Source organism: Leptonotus elevatus, chromosome 1 (assembly GCF_054856555.1).
Source record: "Leptonotus elevatus isolate MCC_2025b chromosome 1, RoL_Lele_1.0, whole genome shotgun sequence".
NCBI classification, from domain to species: Eukaryota; Metazoa; Chordata; class Actinopteri; order Syngnathiformes; family Syngnathidae; genus Leptonotus; species Leptonotus elevatus.
The window spans coordinates 31,388,042-31,406,392 of NC_141239.1; the positions used below are offsets into that span (position 1 = coordinate 31,388,042).

The 18,351-nt window shown below is 39.9% G+C and overlaps 1 protein-coding gene across 1 annotated transcript; it reads right to left on the reverse strand.

The window, feature by feature from the left end:
- Nucleotides 1–897: 897 nt before the first annotated feature.
- Nucleotides 898–14,540, reverse strand: ppp1caa (protein phosphatase 1, catalytic subunit, alpha isozyme a). Its single transcript, XM_086091811.1, has 8 exons — nucleotides 14,332–14,540; nucleotides 13,980–14,078; nucleotides 8,270–8,401; nucleotides 6,815–7,045; nucleotides 6,631–6,735; nucleotides 5,409–5,632; nucleotides 4,265–4,399; nucleotides 898–4,149 (listed from the first exon to the last, which is right to left on the reverse strand). The coding sequence occupies exons 2-8, from the start codon at nucleotides 14,032–14,034 to the stop codon at nucleotides 4,033–4,035; spliced, it is 999 nt and encodes a 332-aa protein (XP_085947937.1). The 5' UTR covers nucleotides 14,035–14,078; nucleotides 14,332–14,540; the 3' UTR covers nucleotides 898–4,032.
- Nucleotides 14,541–18,351: the final 3,811 nt, after the last annotated feature.

Genomic DNA, 18,351 nt, shown 5'->3' on the forward strand with positions numbered 1-18,351 from the left:
GCGTGGATTTGCGATCGGTTAATGGAGACATGTAGTCGACACGCAGCCATCACTGCCGAAGCAACGGCGTCTATTATGACACCGGAGAAATGTGTAACCCCAGTTATGCACCGCAGCATTTTAATTGATATTCCTTATTTTCTCAGCCCCCACTTTAGCAACGGGGGTGGGGGGGGTGTTTGAAGCCGTGATACACAATAATTTACGTAATGGGCCTTTAATTATCCGTCAATTATAATAGTTAATTACAATTTTAATTAAATAATGCTAAATGGTAAATAAAAGCACAAACAATAATAACAATAAAATGACAACCCCATTATACCAGTAGTGAAGTTGGGGCTTTGATTAAGTGATTATTTTGTGGTACATACAGTAAAAAGGGAGGCCTTGAGTGCCTTTTTAAAATTATTAAATTTCAAAATATAAAAACTACAATTACTTTTAACAAAAACTACAAATAGGGTACGATTAAATTTAAGATCCTTTATATTAATTTTTTTATTCATTTAAAATAAAACCCAAATTTTTAAGTAATGTTTAAAACAGGGGTGACCAACCTTTTTGAAGCTGAGAGCTACTAGTGTGCTGATTAATGCACGTTAGAAACACACTTCTGAAATATATTAACACTGACTGTCATCAATGCAGGAACAGATATTTTAATTTAACAAAAAATATATAAAGTTAAAGAAGAACATTAAGACGAAAGTAGCAAAATACAAGTAAAAAACAAACTAACTTAAAACTATGTAGTAAAGTAAAAGTGGGTCACCTCATGAAAATGGAGAAAATTAGTTCCCATCACTGCACTATTATTTTATTTATATATTTTTAACTTGCTTTGTAGTCACACAGAAGCCAACAAAATTCACAAAAAGCCACCAGACACCAATATACAAATTCTATGTATTTTTTTTTATTTCTATGCTTTTAACAGAGACAGATTGCAATGGGTTGAGAACTACAGGTGAAATTAAACAAATAGAATATCATTGTAATTACTTTCACTTGTTCCTCTTTCATTTTAACATGGGAATGATCTGATCTGTTACTGCGCTAACACATCCAGTGAAAGGACATGGGTGCAAAACATTCCTGATCCGTGCCTTTAAACAAAAAAAAAAATCCTACATTTATAGAGAGATACATTTGTAAGAAAAAACAATATGAAAAAAAAAGAAGTGTTTAATAATAATGGTAAAAAAACAAAAGCAGAAGTCTGTACAGCTATTATGAAATTATATAAGTGACCTCATGTGGCCATCTTGAAGTTTTTTTTATTTTATTTACTTCTTCTTGGACTGTTATCGCATGCGTTTTTCTCTCTATTCTACCTGGCGACACACTTATCATTGAAGGTTTTGGTGTCTTGTATCTGGGTACGTATGATTTTGCGTTTCCTGATCGCTTCCTGAGTTAATCTCAGTGGATGGGCGCGGACGTGTCGTCGTCACGAGACTAAAATGGAGGACGCGGACAAAGATGGCTACAGAGACCGGAAAAAAGGAGACGGCCGAAAAAAGTGTAAGAAACCCTGAAAGACTGCAGAAAGATATGTTTCCATTTGGGAAGACACCCTGTTTGCCTTATTATTTTTATCATCATTATTGTTATTACCGACTCCATGCACGCTTATGTTACACATGATGAACGTTAAAATGTCTATGGCTCTTATTATCCCATCACCCAAAAAAAAGCAGAAGCAAAAGACGTCAATCAAATCCTGGCCGCCGTACCTTCACGTCTCCTTTGGTTAGTTGTCATGGTAACCGCTAAGCCCGTAGTATTCCCCATTTTAGGTCGTGTTCACACCTGAGGTTCAGTACTCTGGCCTGGACCAAAACCATTTTTTGTCACAACTCACAACCTGATTGACCCATATTTTGTATAATGTGCTGTCAAATGGTTAGGGGATATCCTATCCCTTTCCTTTTTGGGTATTTCCCACTCAAGTGAACAGAGTTCACTTACAAGAGGCCCGTCCATGTTCACACGGTTTCACACTTGCGTTTATTCAGCCACCAGTACTTAACGCCGGTCCTCAGTTCACTTGTAAACCAACTGATGCAGTCTAGTTAGCCAGTTCAATTATTGTTCCCACATTCTTGTGCTGTTTTAACATTGCAGATTGCTTGTTTTAAAGATAGTGTGTAATTGCACCCAAGTGCCAACCATGCCAGATTTCACTTGCAAGCCAATAGACACCTGTAGTTTGGTACTGTAGTCTGCCTGGCTGAGCGTTCACGCTTGGCATTTTCATCATCATACCAAAAGTTGTACCCGCCCCCCCAAAAAAAAAGTTTGAATTGTGACTTCATTGGATTATGTTCTGTGTGACAGAAACATATTCACACGCTTGCTCGAGTGAACCCAATTGTGCTTGAGTTCACTTGCACGCATACTATGTTCAGTATTTTGGTCCGGTTCTCTTGGCGTTGACACTACATATTTTTATCATAACGCATTATATAAAAAAAGAAGAAATAGCTGGCATCAGGGCAAAACAGTGTACCTCCAAAATGGTCACTTTTCAGGAGACTTTTCAGATGTTTGCTCAACCATTAACATTGTATCATCAAAGAGAGCAAGCGATTTTCAACACTTTAGATTTGTCAATCATTTGTAAAAATGACACCCACATGTGGACTGACCAAAGATGTAGATTTGGGAGAAAAAAATCAAATTTACCAAATTGTTATTTGTGACAAGGTTTCTGCCTGACGCCAGCGATATGTTAAGTCATGACTTGATTGGACCCCATTTTGTGTGACCAACGTGCACATTTGCCAAACAAAAATGTCTACTTCATTACTTTACATCCATTTTAAATTTGATATAATTTGCTATTTTACAGCTGAGAAAAGCTTCGAAAAAGTGCTTAGCAACACGGGGCGCTAAATATGGAATTTAATTTTCTCTCTAAACCAATTATCGTAGCTCTCACACTTTGAACTCAAGTGAACAGAACCGCACCAGAGTTAACCTGCAAGCCAAGATTCACACAATTTAATATCTTTAAAAAACAAAAGACAAAAAAAACCGACACATTGGTCCATTAAAAAAAAAGGACTAAATATGAAGTACCAACCTGGTCCACATTTCAGAGGTTATATTTTCTAAAAGAAAAAAAAAAGCTTGTTGCTCCTTCACGCTCATTATTTTAAAAATGTTGCCATTTTTTAACCAGCTAAGATGTCAGGAAATGATACTAAAATGGATTTTAAAAAGTGCATCCATACACAGATGCTGATCTTTTCTGTTACAGTATACATTTGTGACTAAGCTTTTTGCTGATCTCTGTCTGTGCAGGTAATCGCAGCAGAGTAACTGAACCCTAAAGTGTGAACGTAGCCTAAATGGCACTGAGCGATGTGGCAGTTTATCATTATCAGAACCTATTTTTGACTGATTTCTCGCATCTTTTAAATACTGCAGTCGACTGTTCTGGACTGGAGGTGCTTGGAATTGTAGGTGAGAGACCCTTCAAGATTATCCTACCCTCCACCACACCTCATTTAGCATCAAGATAAATGCCACCTTCACAAGGTCGTATTTGCTATTGGCAGAGTGATGCATCGTCGTCTTTGTGGGGGTGATGTGGGAAATGCCTGTCAATGCTTACTCATCTTAAAGACATGATGTCGCTTTTCAAATATCTACAAAATTCTAAATAATTTCACATCTTAAATCGCTCCTTTTTGAATGGCTACAGCCTGTGCATCCACCCAGCCAGCGTGCACTATGTAAGGCCCTCCCTCCACCCACCCTAACCAGCAAGCCACCATCTTGAGAAGACGGCGTAGATAATGCAGTGAGTACACCTCAAAGATGAACGCGGCTTATTTGTCGGGAAAGGACAATGAGAAGAAAACAAACTTCCTGTGTGAGACGTGCACACAGATGGGGAAAATAAATGAGTGAAATGTGTATGGGAGAAGAAGACATTTGGTAGGTAGGAAGGAGAAAATCAAACAAAAGACCATCAGGTGGACTTGGGTTGGGGGGGGGGGGATTAGCCAGTAGTGGGTGTTATTTCTTAGCCTTAGCGGCCTTGGCAGAATTTCGTGGCGGGGTGACGGGCCTTCCTGATCCCATTCCAGCACCGCCGCCGTAAGGATACAACTTCTTATCCGCTGGCTTCAGGATCTGAGATACACAAACAGGTAGTTGGCTAAAGTCCTTTGGACAGTTTCCTTGTGTACGAGCGGTCAACACCCGACACCTACAGTGAAACATGACAGAGCAACACACAGACACAGACCTGGAAGGAGCACATGAGCGTCTCGTCTACACTCATCATGGCACCAGCGTTGTCAAACTCTCCACAGTAGTTGGGAGCGGAGAAGAGAGTGACCAGCTGCCTCTTGGCAAAGAACTCGTAGCCGTCTTCTACCACCTGCACAAATAAGATAAGATACATTAGCAGTTACAGGCCATTAAAATAGTTCGGAATATGGTGTATTAGTAGTGCACACAGTATTAAATATGGTAGAGCAGCGGTGCACTGATCATTACAGGCGCACAGAACATAAAATATGGTCAAAATCATTTGAATTAAATGTGGCACATAAATAAATAAGGTACATTTTGGTATATATATAACAAAACCATTAAGTAAATTTAGAGGCGTAGACTATTATAAGATATAGCAGAAGTTCACAAAGCATTCAAATGTAAATTTAGAGGCGCACAGACTATTGAATAAAGTTCATTTAGAGGTGCACTGAGCTATACAGGTTGTGTACCAAAGGTTGTGTAAGGTAGCGCGTAGCGGCTACACGCACACCATTGCCTTGTGTTGCCTTCCTCGTCCTCTTCTCTCGCTTGCGCACACACCATACGGAGATCACGATACTGCTTTCCGCTAACACTTTGTGCCTTTGACATTATTCCTCGCCGCTGATTTGAGATAGCATCGACCGGGTTAGCCTCATGAATTAACATTGAGGCGGAACGCTCACCCCTGGCGTTTTATTCATACATACGCTTGCTTGCAGCAGTTTTTTGCTTGCGTTACCACAACATCCTATTTCAGCAATATTTTTTCAGCTCCAATTTTATTTCGCCCGAATGCCGAAAATTCATATTTTTCTCATTTTCGGTGGCCAAATATTCGTTGCATCACTAATGCAGACCATTAAATATGGTCAAAATACAGTGCATTACAAGTGTACACACCATTAAATTTATAATAAATGAAGTGTGCACCTCTGATGTACTTTATCTCATGGTTGATGTGTCTACAGTACATTAGGAGGTGCACAGGTCTGGAAATAAGGTACCCTGGTGAGGTCTAGACCATTAAACGAGGAGAGCTTAAACAATAGTAATAGATAGTTGTGTTGCATGTCTGGACCCATGTTGTGATTTTTCATTTTCCAGAGGTCGCCCACACCACGGCTTACCTGATGCGCCCTGCATATCAGGTCCATGTCGTGCTTGTGTAGAAACTTGGCCACCACGTCAGCACCAAACGTGAAGGAGACGCCGCGGTCGTTCTCGCCCCATCCCAGCACATCCTTGTCGGGGTCTGCCCACAGCAGGTCGCACAGCAGACCCTGGTCGGGCACGTCGGTGGGCCGCATGACTCGGCGGATCTGCTCCATGGACTGGAGATCGGGAGACAGGCCTGGCAAGGTCATGTCAGTTAATAAATGTGCCATAGCCATAGTCACTTCATTAGGGTACACTACCCAATCTGGGGTACACGCATACCAATTTTTTACATCTAAAATATTAGAGAACCCAAACGAGGAAAAAAATTGCCAAGTGTTCTTAGTGCTCATGCAATGTATTGGTCGTATTCCCAAGACTGACCTGTGAGAGGCAGCATGGAGCCACAGGGCAACCACACTGAAAATGCAAATGAGGTAGATGCCACGGACTTCCGACTTCCAGGTTTTACACATCAGTGCCATTTCTGGCCACTGCTGGCCGCGTTCCAACACTTGCACCCCCACCCCCGCGCCCCCCAACCGCACGCTCCCGCTCATCGGCGTCTCGGCTATCTGAAATGCTTCAGACACTGAGACAGACCCTACACACTCGCAGCCTCGCATCCGTCGACGGGAACGCGCAACCGAGGGGCACAAAGGCGGAAGCGCAAGTAACTGGGATGGGGCCCACACGTCGCAAACCGGAAACCGAAACGAAGTTGATGGGTGAAAAAACGGAAGTGTGAAGTCCCGCCTCCTCCGCGGCATTTAGTCCATAGTAGCAGTAGTTTTGAGAATTAGAAGAAACAGAAAACTAAGGCAAACTTTGCGCAAATGCACTATTTATCCCCACTCATAAGACAATTCACTAGAAGGACTCAAGCTCATTAGTAGAACAACTATGTTACAATTAAGGAAAAACTGCACCAGTTGACATCAGCACATTACTAGTACTACTAGTTAAGTGCTAGTGTAACTCATATAATTTTATACTGTAAAGAGTAATAGCACACGTGTCAACTACTGCAGTTGTGTCTTACGAGTAACTGTGCCCTAATCCTTCTTTTAGTGCGCATAAATATCAAACGGTAAAACATTTTAAAATATGTTGCAAAAACTTTTGCTTTGTCAAATTTGGCAGGATTGTCCTTATGTGTGGACGCCATTTAAGTGCTAGTGAAAGTGTCGCTACCTCCATGACAGCAGAAGATCTTCTCGTCTACAATAGCAGCCACTGGTAAACAGTTGAAGCAGTCTGTGAAGGTCTTCCACAGTTTAATGTTATACCTTCGCTTGCCTGAAAGGCACAAAACATCATTTAGAAAAAGACACAGATGAACAAGTTGCTCTATCAGTTTGTGGCCCACGCTGCTCACACTCGTCGTAGAAGCCGTAGATTCGGTTGATGGAGGCGCACTCGTGGTTGCCGCGCAGCAAGAAGAAGTTCTCCGGATACTTGATCTTGTAGGCAAGCAGCAGGCAGATGGTCTCCAGGGACTGCTTGCCTCGGTCCACGTAGTCGCCCAAAAACAGGTAGTTGCTCTCCGGAGGGAAGCCGCCATACTCAAACAGCCGCAAAAGGTCGTAGTACTGGCCGTGAACATCGCCTGCAGGGGGCGCCAGAGAGCATTTTAAGTGCATTCTGAGGTATGTGTGGTCTTGTTTTTGTTACACAGTGGGGCCAACGTTTCGGGATTTTACAGAGTTATGGGGCCCACCCGTCCATGTGGGGCCATTTTGCTGGACCCCACTAGTTCAGACCTCTTTTTGAGGGTCAAGACTTGTTTTTAGAGTTTAGGTTTGAATTGGATTATGGTTGAGGTTAGGGCAAGGATTAGGGGTAGGCAATCATTTTTGATGGTTGGGGTCAGGGGAAGGGGCTGGGAAATGCAAAGAGTCAAGCTGTTGCAGTATTTAGCCGATATCCTACTAAGTAATGTGTCTTGTTCTTACTTGCAAGACATGCAGATCACTAGTAGAAGGAAGGTGCAACAGAAGAATTTCAATGTATTATAGGTAAGTATTTTCCACTACTGTATGACATTTCTGCACGTTAGTAGAACGAATACAGGTGCAGACTCAAAAATTAGCATTTTTTTCCATGATTGTATGACGTTCCAGTCATTTGCTAAGCTACCGTTAAGCACACTACTGGAACAGCTGTCTTACTAGTGAAATTATGTTTCACTACTCCTACCACAACTGTGGAAGGGAGGCAAAATGGTGCACTGAAGCCCCATTTTCACTGTACCGGATCCACATCGGAACGGTCTTGCTTGGCCCTGAGTGATTGCTTTTCCATTACACTTTTCCAAATCCTGTTTTGATGCGACCAACTGAAAAAGATGGACACACCAGTGCTACCAGTGCTACCAGCGCAAAAGTTACTGTAAAGCCCTGTATAGACAATCTAGTTGACATCCAATGCTACACTAGTAGCATTTCACAGATGTCAACTAGTGCAGTGTGTCTTGTTTCTGATAAGTTCCGATATCATGAAAACTATTATCTGAGCAACATTGCACCCGGTTGGTTTACTTTTAACTGCAATCGCTGTATGGGAAACAGTTACTCTTGCCACTGCCAACGTGTTGGACGATTTTGTGGATTTTGACAACAAAAAGTGGCATATCTTAAATCAAGGCTCCACCTGTCATCTCTTGTAAAATAAGCAAGCATTTTTTAAAGCGAGATGGCAACAAGCGCTTTTGGAAAATTTTCAAATAAATGCGTTTACAAACTTCACAGAAGAGTTGTTTGTTTGATCCAGGCATACGTATCTGTGCGAATGCACAGAATGCTACAAAATTACCACCTCAAATTGAGCTCACCACAAATTTTCAGGGGGGCCTCCAGCTCCAGCAGGATGGGCTGGCTCAGGAAGATCTCACGAGATTTGAGGCACAGCCCGCGGATCTCGCTCTCTGTCAGCTGCACGTTCTTGCCGGGCCGAGAGCCCTTGACTGCAACGCAAGAAGTAGACCAAGATGAATAAGGGACACATCAATGCGCACAAGGCCAGAATGCCCCAGACACAGGAAAAGCTGCCAAATGAAGCCAAAGTGAAATAACTACTGTAATTGCACTCATTAGCCGAGCTCAGTTTGATTGACAGATGTGTGATCCCAACAAGCTAGATCACACGTTCACATGCATCATGAATAGAATAAGGTCTAAATTTGATATATAAGACATGCAGAGTGTATTTGGTGCAGTAAATATGATCCCATTGGGTACATTTCAACTAGTAGAACACAAACATTAAATATATATAGATTTGGTGGCCCAAATAGAATACATTTTCTAAGTGCAAAAACCATTACATTTGGTCAAAGTATGGTATATTACAGAGTTATGATGTAAATGTGCTACATTTAGTATTATAACAATATTTGTACATTTTGGGGGAACAGAACATACCCTCAACCATCTGCTGAAAAAATACCAAATTGTGGATTCTGTGCTAAGGCTAAAGGAATAAAAGTAAGTAACCAATAACAGTTTTTTTTTCTCTTGCATTACAGTACCATCTTGTGGCATCTTCGTACCTCGGAACTATGTCAAACTGAGTTGAGGGGGCTCATTTAGACAAAAATAACACTTTGCCATAATTTTGTGGTATGTAGAGCATAGGCAGTAACAAGCCTTTTTAGAGGGCGGCATCAATGACTCATATTTTCACTATTTGCTTCAGAGCTCGGTCCTAATCCGCTTCAATTAGTGGGGGTTCACTGTAGGTGTGCAGGCATTTAAATTGCGTCATGTGGTGAATTGCAAATATACAGACCATGAAATATGTAAATAAAGTAAATTATAGGTGCACAGACTGTCAAATATCTAAGTAAAATACATTATAGTGTTGTCACGATACCAACATTTTAACTTCGATACTATACCTGCATAAAATACCTCGATACTGGTACTGAAACGGTACCTCAACAAAAATCTAAAACATCAGCCAAAGCAGCAAAACTATTATTTTTTTATTCATTCAAAATATTAGGATGTATACATGTTAATTTATGTAAATACTGTATGTGCTATTACATTGCATGCCATATTCTTGAAGTACTGTATTTGATTGCATTTGAGGTAATCCGTTTTAAATATTGGTAATACAGTGGCACTCCAATGACTCAATGTAACGTTGCTTGAGTGTGCGTGCATGTCTCTGCTCTTCTTCATTACGCTCCCAATTAGTCAAATGCGTCATCAAATACTGCAAACTGGGAACAAAATAAATCACACTCAACTTGTTTTTTTAAGGGAAGTGTCAAAAAATGTGTCACAACCTGTTGCTCTGTCAGTCATCCGAGCTTTTTCTATGCATACCTTTGATTTCCTACTGTGTGCCTGTTCATTGAACGCACCTCAAGTCCACTGCAGGGCCAGGAGTGATTGTTGCTTTTTTTTCTGTAACTAAAATATTTGCTTTTGTTACAAAACGCCATGTCGTTTGGCTTGCCCGTGGCTGTCGGCTATGTAAGAAAAAATTCCTTATGACATCTTACGCGTCATGCTTCTCAATGAGGAGTGCACAGCCAGCGAGCGCTTCAATGTTCAGTGTGTGTGAAGCCATCTTCCTGAGCCCTCTCGCACACAAGCTGAAAGAGGCGTGCCGCTTAAGGCGGTTTCCGCATATCGATAGACAGGTGGCCATGCGTGTATGTGTACCAGCCTTTAAATCAGAGTTGTCGGGCTGTCTCGTTTTTATTTTTTTAAGTACCGGTGCAAACAATTTAAATGATACAGAGCAATTTTTGGCTAACATTTTTTACCAACATCAAGGTACGATACCGGTACCCCGTGCAACACTAATGCATTATGTAATGTAATGTATGACACATTTCTGGTGTGCAAATAATTTCATAACGGTCAAAATGTGAGACCATTAAATATGGTCAAAAATAAAATGTGATACATTAGATGGGCACAGAACATTAAATAAAGAGAAACAATAAGGACCTCCACCAATGTCAGCTTTTTGTTTTAATGAGGACAAGAAAATTTAGGATTTGTTTGTTTTTCCTTTGAGGTCTGTGCAAGAATGACTACCTCAATCACACGCCCACAGAGACAGACACACAGACACACACACACGCGTACATGCTGCTTTATAGCACAGCAGAGGGCCGCCATAATGCACCGTGTGACATCGCACTCCTCCCACAACCACGCCACACTTGTCCTGCACTCCCGCTGTGTTGTTTTATGATGGACACACTTCCAATACTCTACTTTCTGTCTTGTGAGAAGTGACTGCTAAAATGTATAAGACATCACTGATAATTAATTATGCTGCTAGAATCCAAATATTATGTACATCATCAAAATGACGGAAGACATGATGCTGCTGCTATAAATGAGTCCAGTCAATGGAGGTCAGAGTACAGTAGAGCAGCTACTTAAAATGGAGGCTCAAAATAGTGAAAGGGCATCTAAATACGAGCAGCACTGCTGGTACTGCCTCCTGAAGTGGGATTAAAGCTATTTTAGCTGCAATACAGCTAACTTTGGATTTAACCGTGCCGCTAGCTGGAAATGGCAGGCTTATCAGTGGACACATACACAAAAGACTGAGATTAAAAAAAATATATATATTTTTTTTTTTAAACACACAAACAGCATCTCCATTGGTAAAAAGTCAACTTCATGTATTGTGTTACACTAGTTTCACACACACAAAACTCAAAGTCTCACACAAAATAATGAAATTAAATCACCATCTTGCCCACCCACAAAAACACACACTCACAGCACCAACAAGGTGTGTGTGGGGGAGATCCCCCACAGTCAAGTAGAACAATGATGGTAAGACACATGCGAATCAGAGTGCCACACATACCAAAATAAATAAATAAAAATCACACGCTCAAATCAGTAAAAAAAAAAAGAAAAGAAAAAAGTCAAAGACATAAAAAATATCACACTCACATATACTAAAATATCAATCACACACACACAAAAACACGTAAAACCGCTCACACTAAAATCAGTGTCATACAAGTCACACACTCACAGGACATATTCTAACCCATACCATAACAATTCGTTTTTTCCCCCTTAGTTCCTTGTAGTTTAGCATATGTGTGTTTTTTTTCTTGATTTCTTGTCTTTATTAGAAAAAAATAAGAGATATATGCTTGGATTGGTGTATATGTACTGTTTTGTACACTATTTTGATGTGATTAAATAAGTCTTTACAGGAATAATAATAAATAAATAAAAATCCCTCGGACAAAACACAAGCACAATGACAATACACGTGAAAATCAGTGCCAAACAGGAAAAAAAAATTATCACAAAAATGACAGGTACACGTACAAATAAGCCAAACACACGCAGAAATATGTTGGACACAAAAATGACACACACATATAAAATGACTGTCATGCACACAAAAAGTCAAACTCGTACACAAGAGACAAAAAACACACTTTCAAAAACACAAAAGAAAAGATCACACATTAAAAAAATTTAAAAAATAAATAAAAAAAAGAACACAAACATCACTCACTCAAGGAAAATCACATTTTCACATACACAAAGAAACCCATTATGACTAAAAGACACAGTCACTCGCTCACATAGTAAGAGTTGAGTTACTTGAGTGTGTCAGTAATCCAATTGACTTGAGTTGGTGGTTATCCCAACACGTTTAATTGGCTTGTTGTTGACACTCAGAAGAAAGTGGACACATTGTACAGCACAATCAATCATCCATTTATTATTTATATACGCGAGTGTGTGTGAGTGTGGTTACACTTTTGACACAACACAACACAAACAAGTGATTGCGTGTTATGGTCTGTAATAAAAAAAGAAAGACACATGGAAGGTCAGCAGGGTTACATAACAGTATATAAAGTACTGCCACTATCTGCCTTGTTTGCACACACAAGCAGCAGGTGGTCCACAGTCAAAGTCAACAGTAGTTAATATGACTGCTGTGCCTGCTATTTTTTTGTCGTGAATAATCCAAGTCACCTCCTGCAGATCAACTCTATTAAGCCAACATTCCACTAACATTCATTCATTTTACCGACAAATAACCCATGACCACACAACTGTCCAGTTTTTCCCCAAATATACATTTTTCTATGTTGTTTGTCACCATGCAAACATTTATTAACTCAAGTTTTACAGCTTTAGATTAGGAAAACAGCATATTTTGTCACTTACAGGTAGTGATGTCACGATTCCATCGATTAGACGACCACCCCCTCCAAAAAAACATTATTTTTAAAAATATTTTTTGTTAATCCATTTTCGAGGATATATTATTATATTGTATATTGTATGCATTATTTAACACCAACAAAATTAGTCTATGCTAAACAGTTAGCAATCACAAGCCTGACTAGTGCAGGTTAGTTGCAACGGTCTCCATGTTATGGGCGCCACACGCGGGAGGCGATGTTGTTCGCTCTCAATTCATTTCCTATGGAAGCAGGGCGACAAGGCGAAAGACGCCTTCCCCCCCTCCCACTGGGCGACACGCGACATTGCGTGTAAAAATTAGCATGCACACAGAGGCCTGCAACGAGATACAAGAAACTTGAAAAATGTTCAACTTTTGTCGCTGTCGCCGGGAGCTACAACCAATCAGCGAAGGTTTCATTGATGAGCCAATGAACGCAGGGCATGCTACACAATGGGCTATCAAGCAAAATGGAGAAGCTCATTTTAGCAAAGTCCGACTATCATTTTGTACAATACTTCACGCAATGATTTCCGTGACGTCAACAAAAAGGCCAGTGCATGGGAGCTAAAAATAATAATTCTAACAATAATGATGATAATAATAAAATTTATGTATTATCCTGACACCTGTTGGCCAAGGTGCATGAACCGAAATGAATTAATGAATGAAAACATGATACAAACCCGGTTTATTTCTTTAAATTCTATTCAACTATGTTATTAAAGTATGCTTTTATGAAGGACATTACAAAAGAATGCTATTTTGCTTAATGAAAACACTTTTTGGTTGGTTTCTGTATTCCATTCAATTCACATCAATGAACAGAGAGGATGTGGTAAATGAGCATAGTCACAGAACAAATTAAATTGAAGTCAAAGCACCATATACTGCATAAAATAGACAATACAACAATTATGGTTCACAAGGTGGTGGGTTACGTTTGCTTTTCCCTAAGCTTGGCTACATTGCAACGACCAAAAGACACAAGTATGTGTGTGCGCGTGAATGTTCAACGGATGAACTATACTTGATAAGATTTACACTTGCGTTAAGTGTCCTCAGGCTTTTTCCTTGTCTGTTACACAATCGTGGTAAGCCACCAACGAGAAGAAAAAAAACATTACTTCTGTCAAGTATCTCTCCACTTGACGCAAAATGTTAAAATAGGAATAATTGTAGCACTGATTTAGTGTACATGTTTATCATTGTGTAGTGATGGTGTTTGTATGTCATTCACTGGACATCGACACATAGTCAGTCATCTCCACGTTCACAGCATAAACGCACATCTTATTCGCACAAAACACACAATTTGTTGTCGTTATTTATCGTCTCACCTTCCAAAAGACGTTGAATGATCGAGTCGATGTTTAATTTGTCCGGCTCCGCCATTTTCTGTTGATTCTCACACGAGCTTCGCTCTTCCCGTTTGGCACCTTCAATATCATTTACCCAACAAAAAAAAGGCAAAACAAAACAGTATCAGTTAGAATCTACATAGTTATCCAATAATCCAAACCGCCTGGAATCATAACATTACACACCATTAAGAATACATAAGGAGTGCCTCACATTACTCAGCCTCATTCCTTTCGCTCTGAGCTCATGCTAACTACTAGTTAGCACTTTAGCCGAGCTTGTCACATAGCCAAACAAGCGACAGTGGCAAATTAGCTCTCATTGTCCTACCTGATCGGAATAACAGTTCTCCCAGCGTGTTAGTAAAAAAAATAAAAATTAAAAATAGAAAATAAATCCCCTGAGCTCGGCAGCGGCTTCGGTCCCCCCTTGTCTCTTCCTCCGGGAACTTTAAAAGCAGGCCGTGGTAAGGCTAGCCGCCGCTCGGACTCGGAGTGTCTCCGGTCGGCTGTCTTTCGTCGGAGAGGGCCGGAATCAAACTTGCAACGTCACATGCTTCTCAAAAGGTGATTGGTCGGAGGTGTTTACATGCTGGAATATGATTGGCGACAGCGCATGTTGGTCTTACAAACCCGCCCCGCCCCCTGGAACGACGTCAACGACGTCAGTTGATGGCCAATGTGGAACTCGAAGGGCGCCATCTTGCGCGTACAAGCCAAATTGTACAAGAATCTAATTTGCTTTTGACTTTAAAGTTGACACTTCTGACGCAGGCTGACAAGAAAGTGACGTCAAAAAAACAATCGTGACTGTGATGTCAGTGTTTAAGGAATGAGACATTGTGACGTCCTCAGGTGAGGACTTTTTCTTTTTGTTTCAAAGACACATCCGCAATTTTCTTTTATGGCAATGATCACATACTAATATGCTTTACGTCATGCACATTAGAATATTTTGCTTATTTGTTTATTTGTTTTTTTATCTGTATACTTACTTTTAATCTATACTGTCTCTAACTGAGAATTATATTCTCTCTCTCTCTCTCTCTCTCTCTCTCTCTCTCTATATATATATATATATATATATTTTATGTTTGCATTTCATTATACGAATTTTTGTATGTTCGCTTTTTATGTATTTTTGCATGCTTTTGCTTTTTGTATGTATATTTTTTTTTTAGATACATATTTTTTTCATACATTTTATTATTATACTACTTGTTTTAACCTGATTTTTTTTATTTTGACAGTTTTTAATATTATACTTGTGCTACTTTTAAACATTTATTATGTCATATTTATTCTATATCATAATTGTTACATGGATTTATCCCAGTACTTTGTTTTTATTTACTTCTGTATTTTTATTCTGTTTGTAATAAGTTTTACGCAATTCAATTATTCAATTACATTCTATTTTCTTATTATATTTTTATTTTATTATATTAGACTTGCGGATGTGTGTATTTTTTGACATTCAATAAAAAAAATAGTGTGTTGAATTTACTCACTTTGATTTTATCAAGTGGTTGCACACAATAAATTCACCCTGATCCAGAAACACATTTTAAGTAGATGTATAGTTTACTTTAAAATATATATATACAGACGCGTGTTTAGCCCATTATTGAAATCAGTCAGAAAAAGATGGAGTGCCCTCTCCGGGTCGGGGTTGAGATTCTGCCCCAAGTGGAGGAGTTCAAGTATCTTGCGGTCTTGTTCACGGGTGAGGGTAGGATGGAGCGGGAAATCGACAGGCGGATCGGTGCAGCGTCTGCAGTGCTGCGGACTCTGTATCGGTCTGTTGTGGTGAAGAAGGAGCTGAGCCAAAAAGTGACGCTCTCGATTTACTGGTCGATCTACTTTCCTACCCTCACCTATGGTCACGAGCTGTGGGTCGTGACCGAAAGAACAAGATCCTGGATACAAGCGGCCGAAATGAGTTTCCTCCGTAGGGTATCCGGGCTCTCCCTTAGAGATAGGGTGAGAAGCTCGGTCATCCGGGAGGGACTCAGTGTCGAGCCGCTACTCCTCCGCGTTGAGAGGAACCAGTTGAAGTAGCTCGGGCATCTGGTTCGGATGCCTCCTGGACGCCTACCTGGAGAGGTGTTCCGGGCATGTCCCACCGGCGGGAGGCCCCGGGGACGACCCAGGACACGCTGGAGAGACTATGTCTCTCGGCTGGCCTGGGAACGCCTTGGGATCCTGTCGGAGGAACTGGCTGAAGTGGCTGGGGAGAGGGAAGTCTGGGCTTCCCTGCTAAAGCTGCTGCCCCCGTTACCCAACCCCGGATAAGCGGTAGATGATGGATGGATGGATGGACACAATGCAGCCTTCGACCTTTTAAAAAGAGTTATAATTGAAAATAAAAATATAATTGATTTTTATTATAAGCCTGTACAAAGTGAATGGACTTAAAATAAAATTATTATCGATTTTAACTCTTGATTTAAAAAAAAGAACAAAAATCGGGAAAAAAAAGAAACTGTACACCTAGTTTATGAAATTAAGTTTTTTTGCGTTGACGTCAAACATCGGAAATAAAATATTAAAGATGTCATTTAAATAACAGTATTGTGAATTGTGAACTGCTAAAAAATAAACCAAACAAAAGTGAACACATCAGACTCGTGCATTTTGTTAGCGCTGCTTTACTTATGTCATCGGTCAATCTTAAAGATCCTGCTTTTAGATTCTTAGATTTATTTATGTTTTTACAATTTTCATACCATACATTTTATTATTTAAATGACATCTTTAATATTGTCTTTCCAATGTTTTGACGTCAACCGGATTTTTTTCCATATAACTTTATTGAACAATTGTAAACGTATATTTCCAACCAATCCTGCAGCGTGACTTCATCGGTAGGTGACCCCGATACAATCTGGCAGCCCGATCACATCTGGTACCGACAACGGCTCTGCCACTAGAGGTATGAGGACTCCCTCTAGTGGAATGCAAAAGAGTCACTGACTTAAATGATAAAACTTCGTATGTCGGAGTGGCTTAAAATTAAATAAAATTCAGATCAGTTATATTTAACTTTTAAGTGTAATATATCTACGTTTAATCTTTTAGAGGTGTTTGCTTTAAATCATTTATCTAGGCACACTTTTTATTTAAGTTTTACGTGTAATACATGCTAGTGGAATTGTTATTTAAGTGCAGATTTGCAATATTCAAGTGCAACGTTACTGCTCAAATTGTGCATATTGGTACAGTAGCTTACAAAATTTTAAAATAATCTTTTAGGAATAAAACATCTGCCTTGTTTTTAATGAATACTACGCTGTTGTTTTTTATGGTAATTGTTAAGATGATAATTAGAGAGCTAAATATTTTTTGAGGCATAGTCTTTGGTGTAAAGTTTCAAGAGCCACCGTATTACTCCATACATTTTGTATTTTGAATTTGCTTGTGCATTAACTCATTTGCTCCCAAAAAGGTATAAATATGTTCTAAGTGTCCCAAAGACGTATTTATATGTTGTATTTATTTATTTATTTTTATGCTAGAGCATACAGAAGGCTTTGATGCAGCCTCTGAACTGCAGAGAACGCAATGGTAGTAATTACAAAAACGGCCAGCAGGTGGCAACAGAGTCGAATAGATCTATCAGGGCCATGTTGAAAACAAGCTGATTTCCCCACAGTTCTATACAGATTTGTGAATAATGATGAAACTTTGCTATGTTTTTTTTCCTGATGAAAGAAGAGATTCTAATCTTTCTTTTGGTGGGTTCTATGTTTTTATAGCAATAGAACAGAATATTCTGTGGGCTTTGCAAAATCAGTCAAAATCCAGTAAACCAGCCAGTAGCGAAAGGGGTTGCTTCAGTGAAACTGGCTGGTGAGTCAGTGAGTTAATGTCTTGATGAAAAAAATATAGCAATGACACACGATACTGACCCCTTAAAAGGATCACGAGATGGCGTATCAAATGTTGCTTCCCAGTGAACTTTCATAATCTCGACTCTTCCAGCAACCCTGACCGTCTTTCGATGACATCACAGCCTTCTATTTGTCATCAGTTTCGACAGTGGGTGGCTGTGTGTGTGTGTGCGCGCGTGTGTGTGTGACGACTTACCATGGTTCAGGTACCCAACAATCAGGCTGCGTAGTATTTGGAAGTTTTTATGCAACAACAAAAACAAGACAAGTGGAACTGAATCATGAGCATCATGAGACCCAAAGATTTTCTGCTGGTTTGTTGATATCACAAAAGCGTATTGAAGGAGAAATAGTATGACGTCTTTTTGCCATTAAAGTTTGTCAGGAGCCAAGGGCGTTTTTTCCCTTCTTCTTTTTTTTGTGGTGTCAAAAAGAGAAGAAGAAGAAGAGGGGAGGAC

Coding starts and splice junctions, on each gene's coding strand:
- ppp1caa (XM_086091811.1), bottom strand. CDS start 14,034: ATGGCGGAGCCGGACAAATTAAACATCGACTCGATCATTCAACGTCTT. Junction 6,736..6,814: donor CTACGGCTTCTACGACGAGT/GTGAGCAGCGTG, acceptor TGTGCCTTTCAG/GCAAGCGAAGGTATAACATT. Junction 4,400..5,408: donor TGATATGCAGGGCGCATCAG/GTAAGCCGTGGT, acceptor TTATTTGTGCAG/GTGGTAGAAGACGGCTACGA.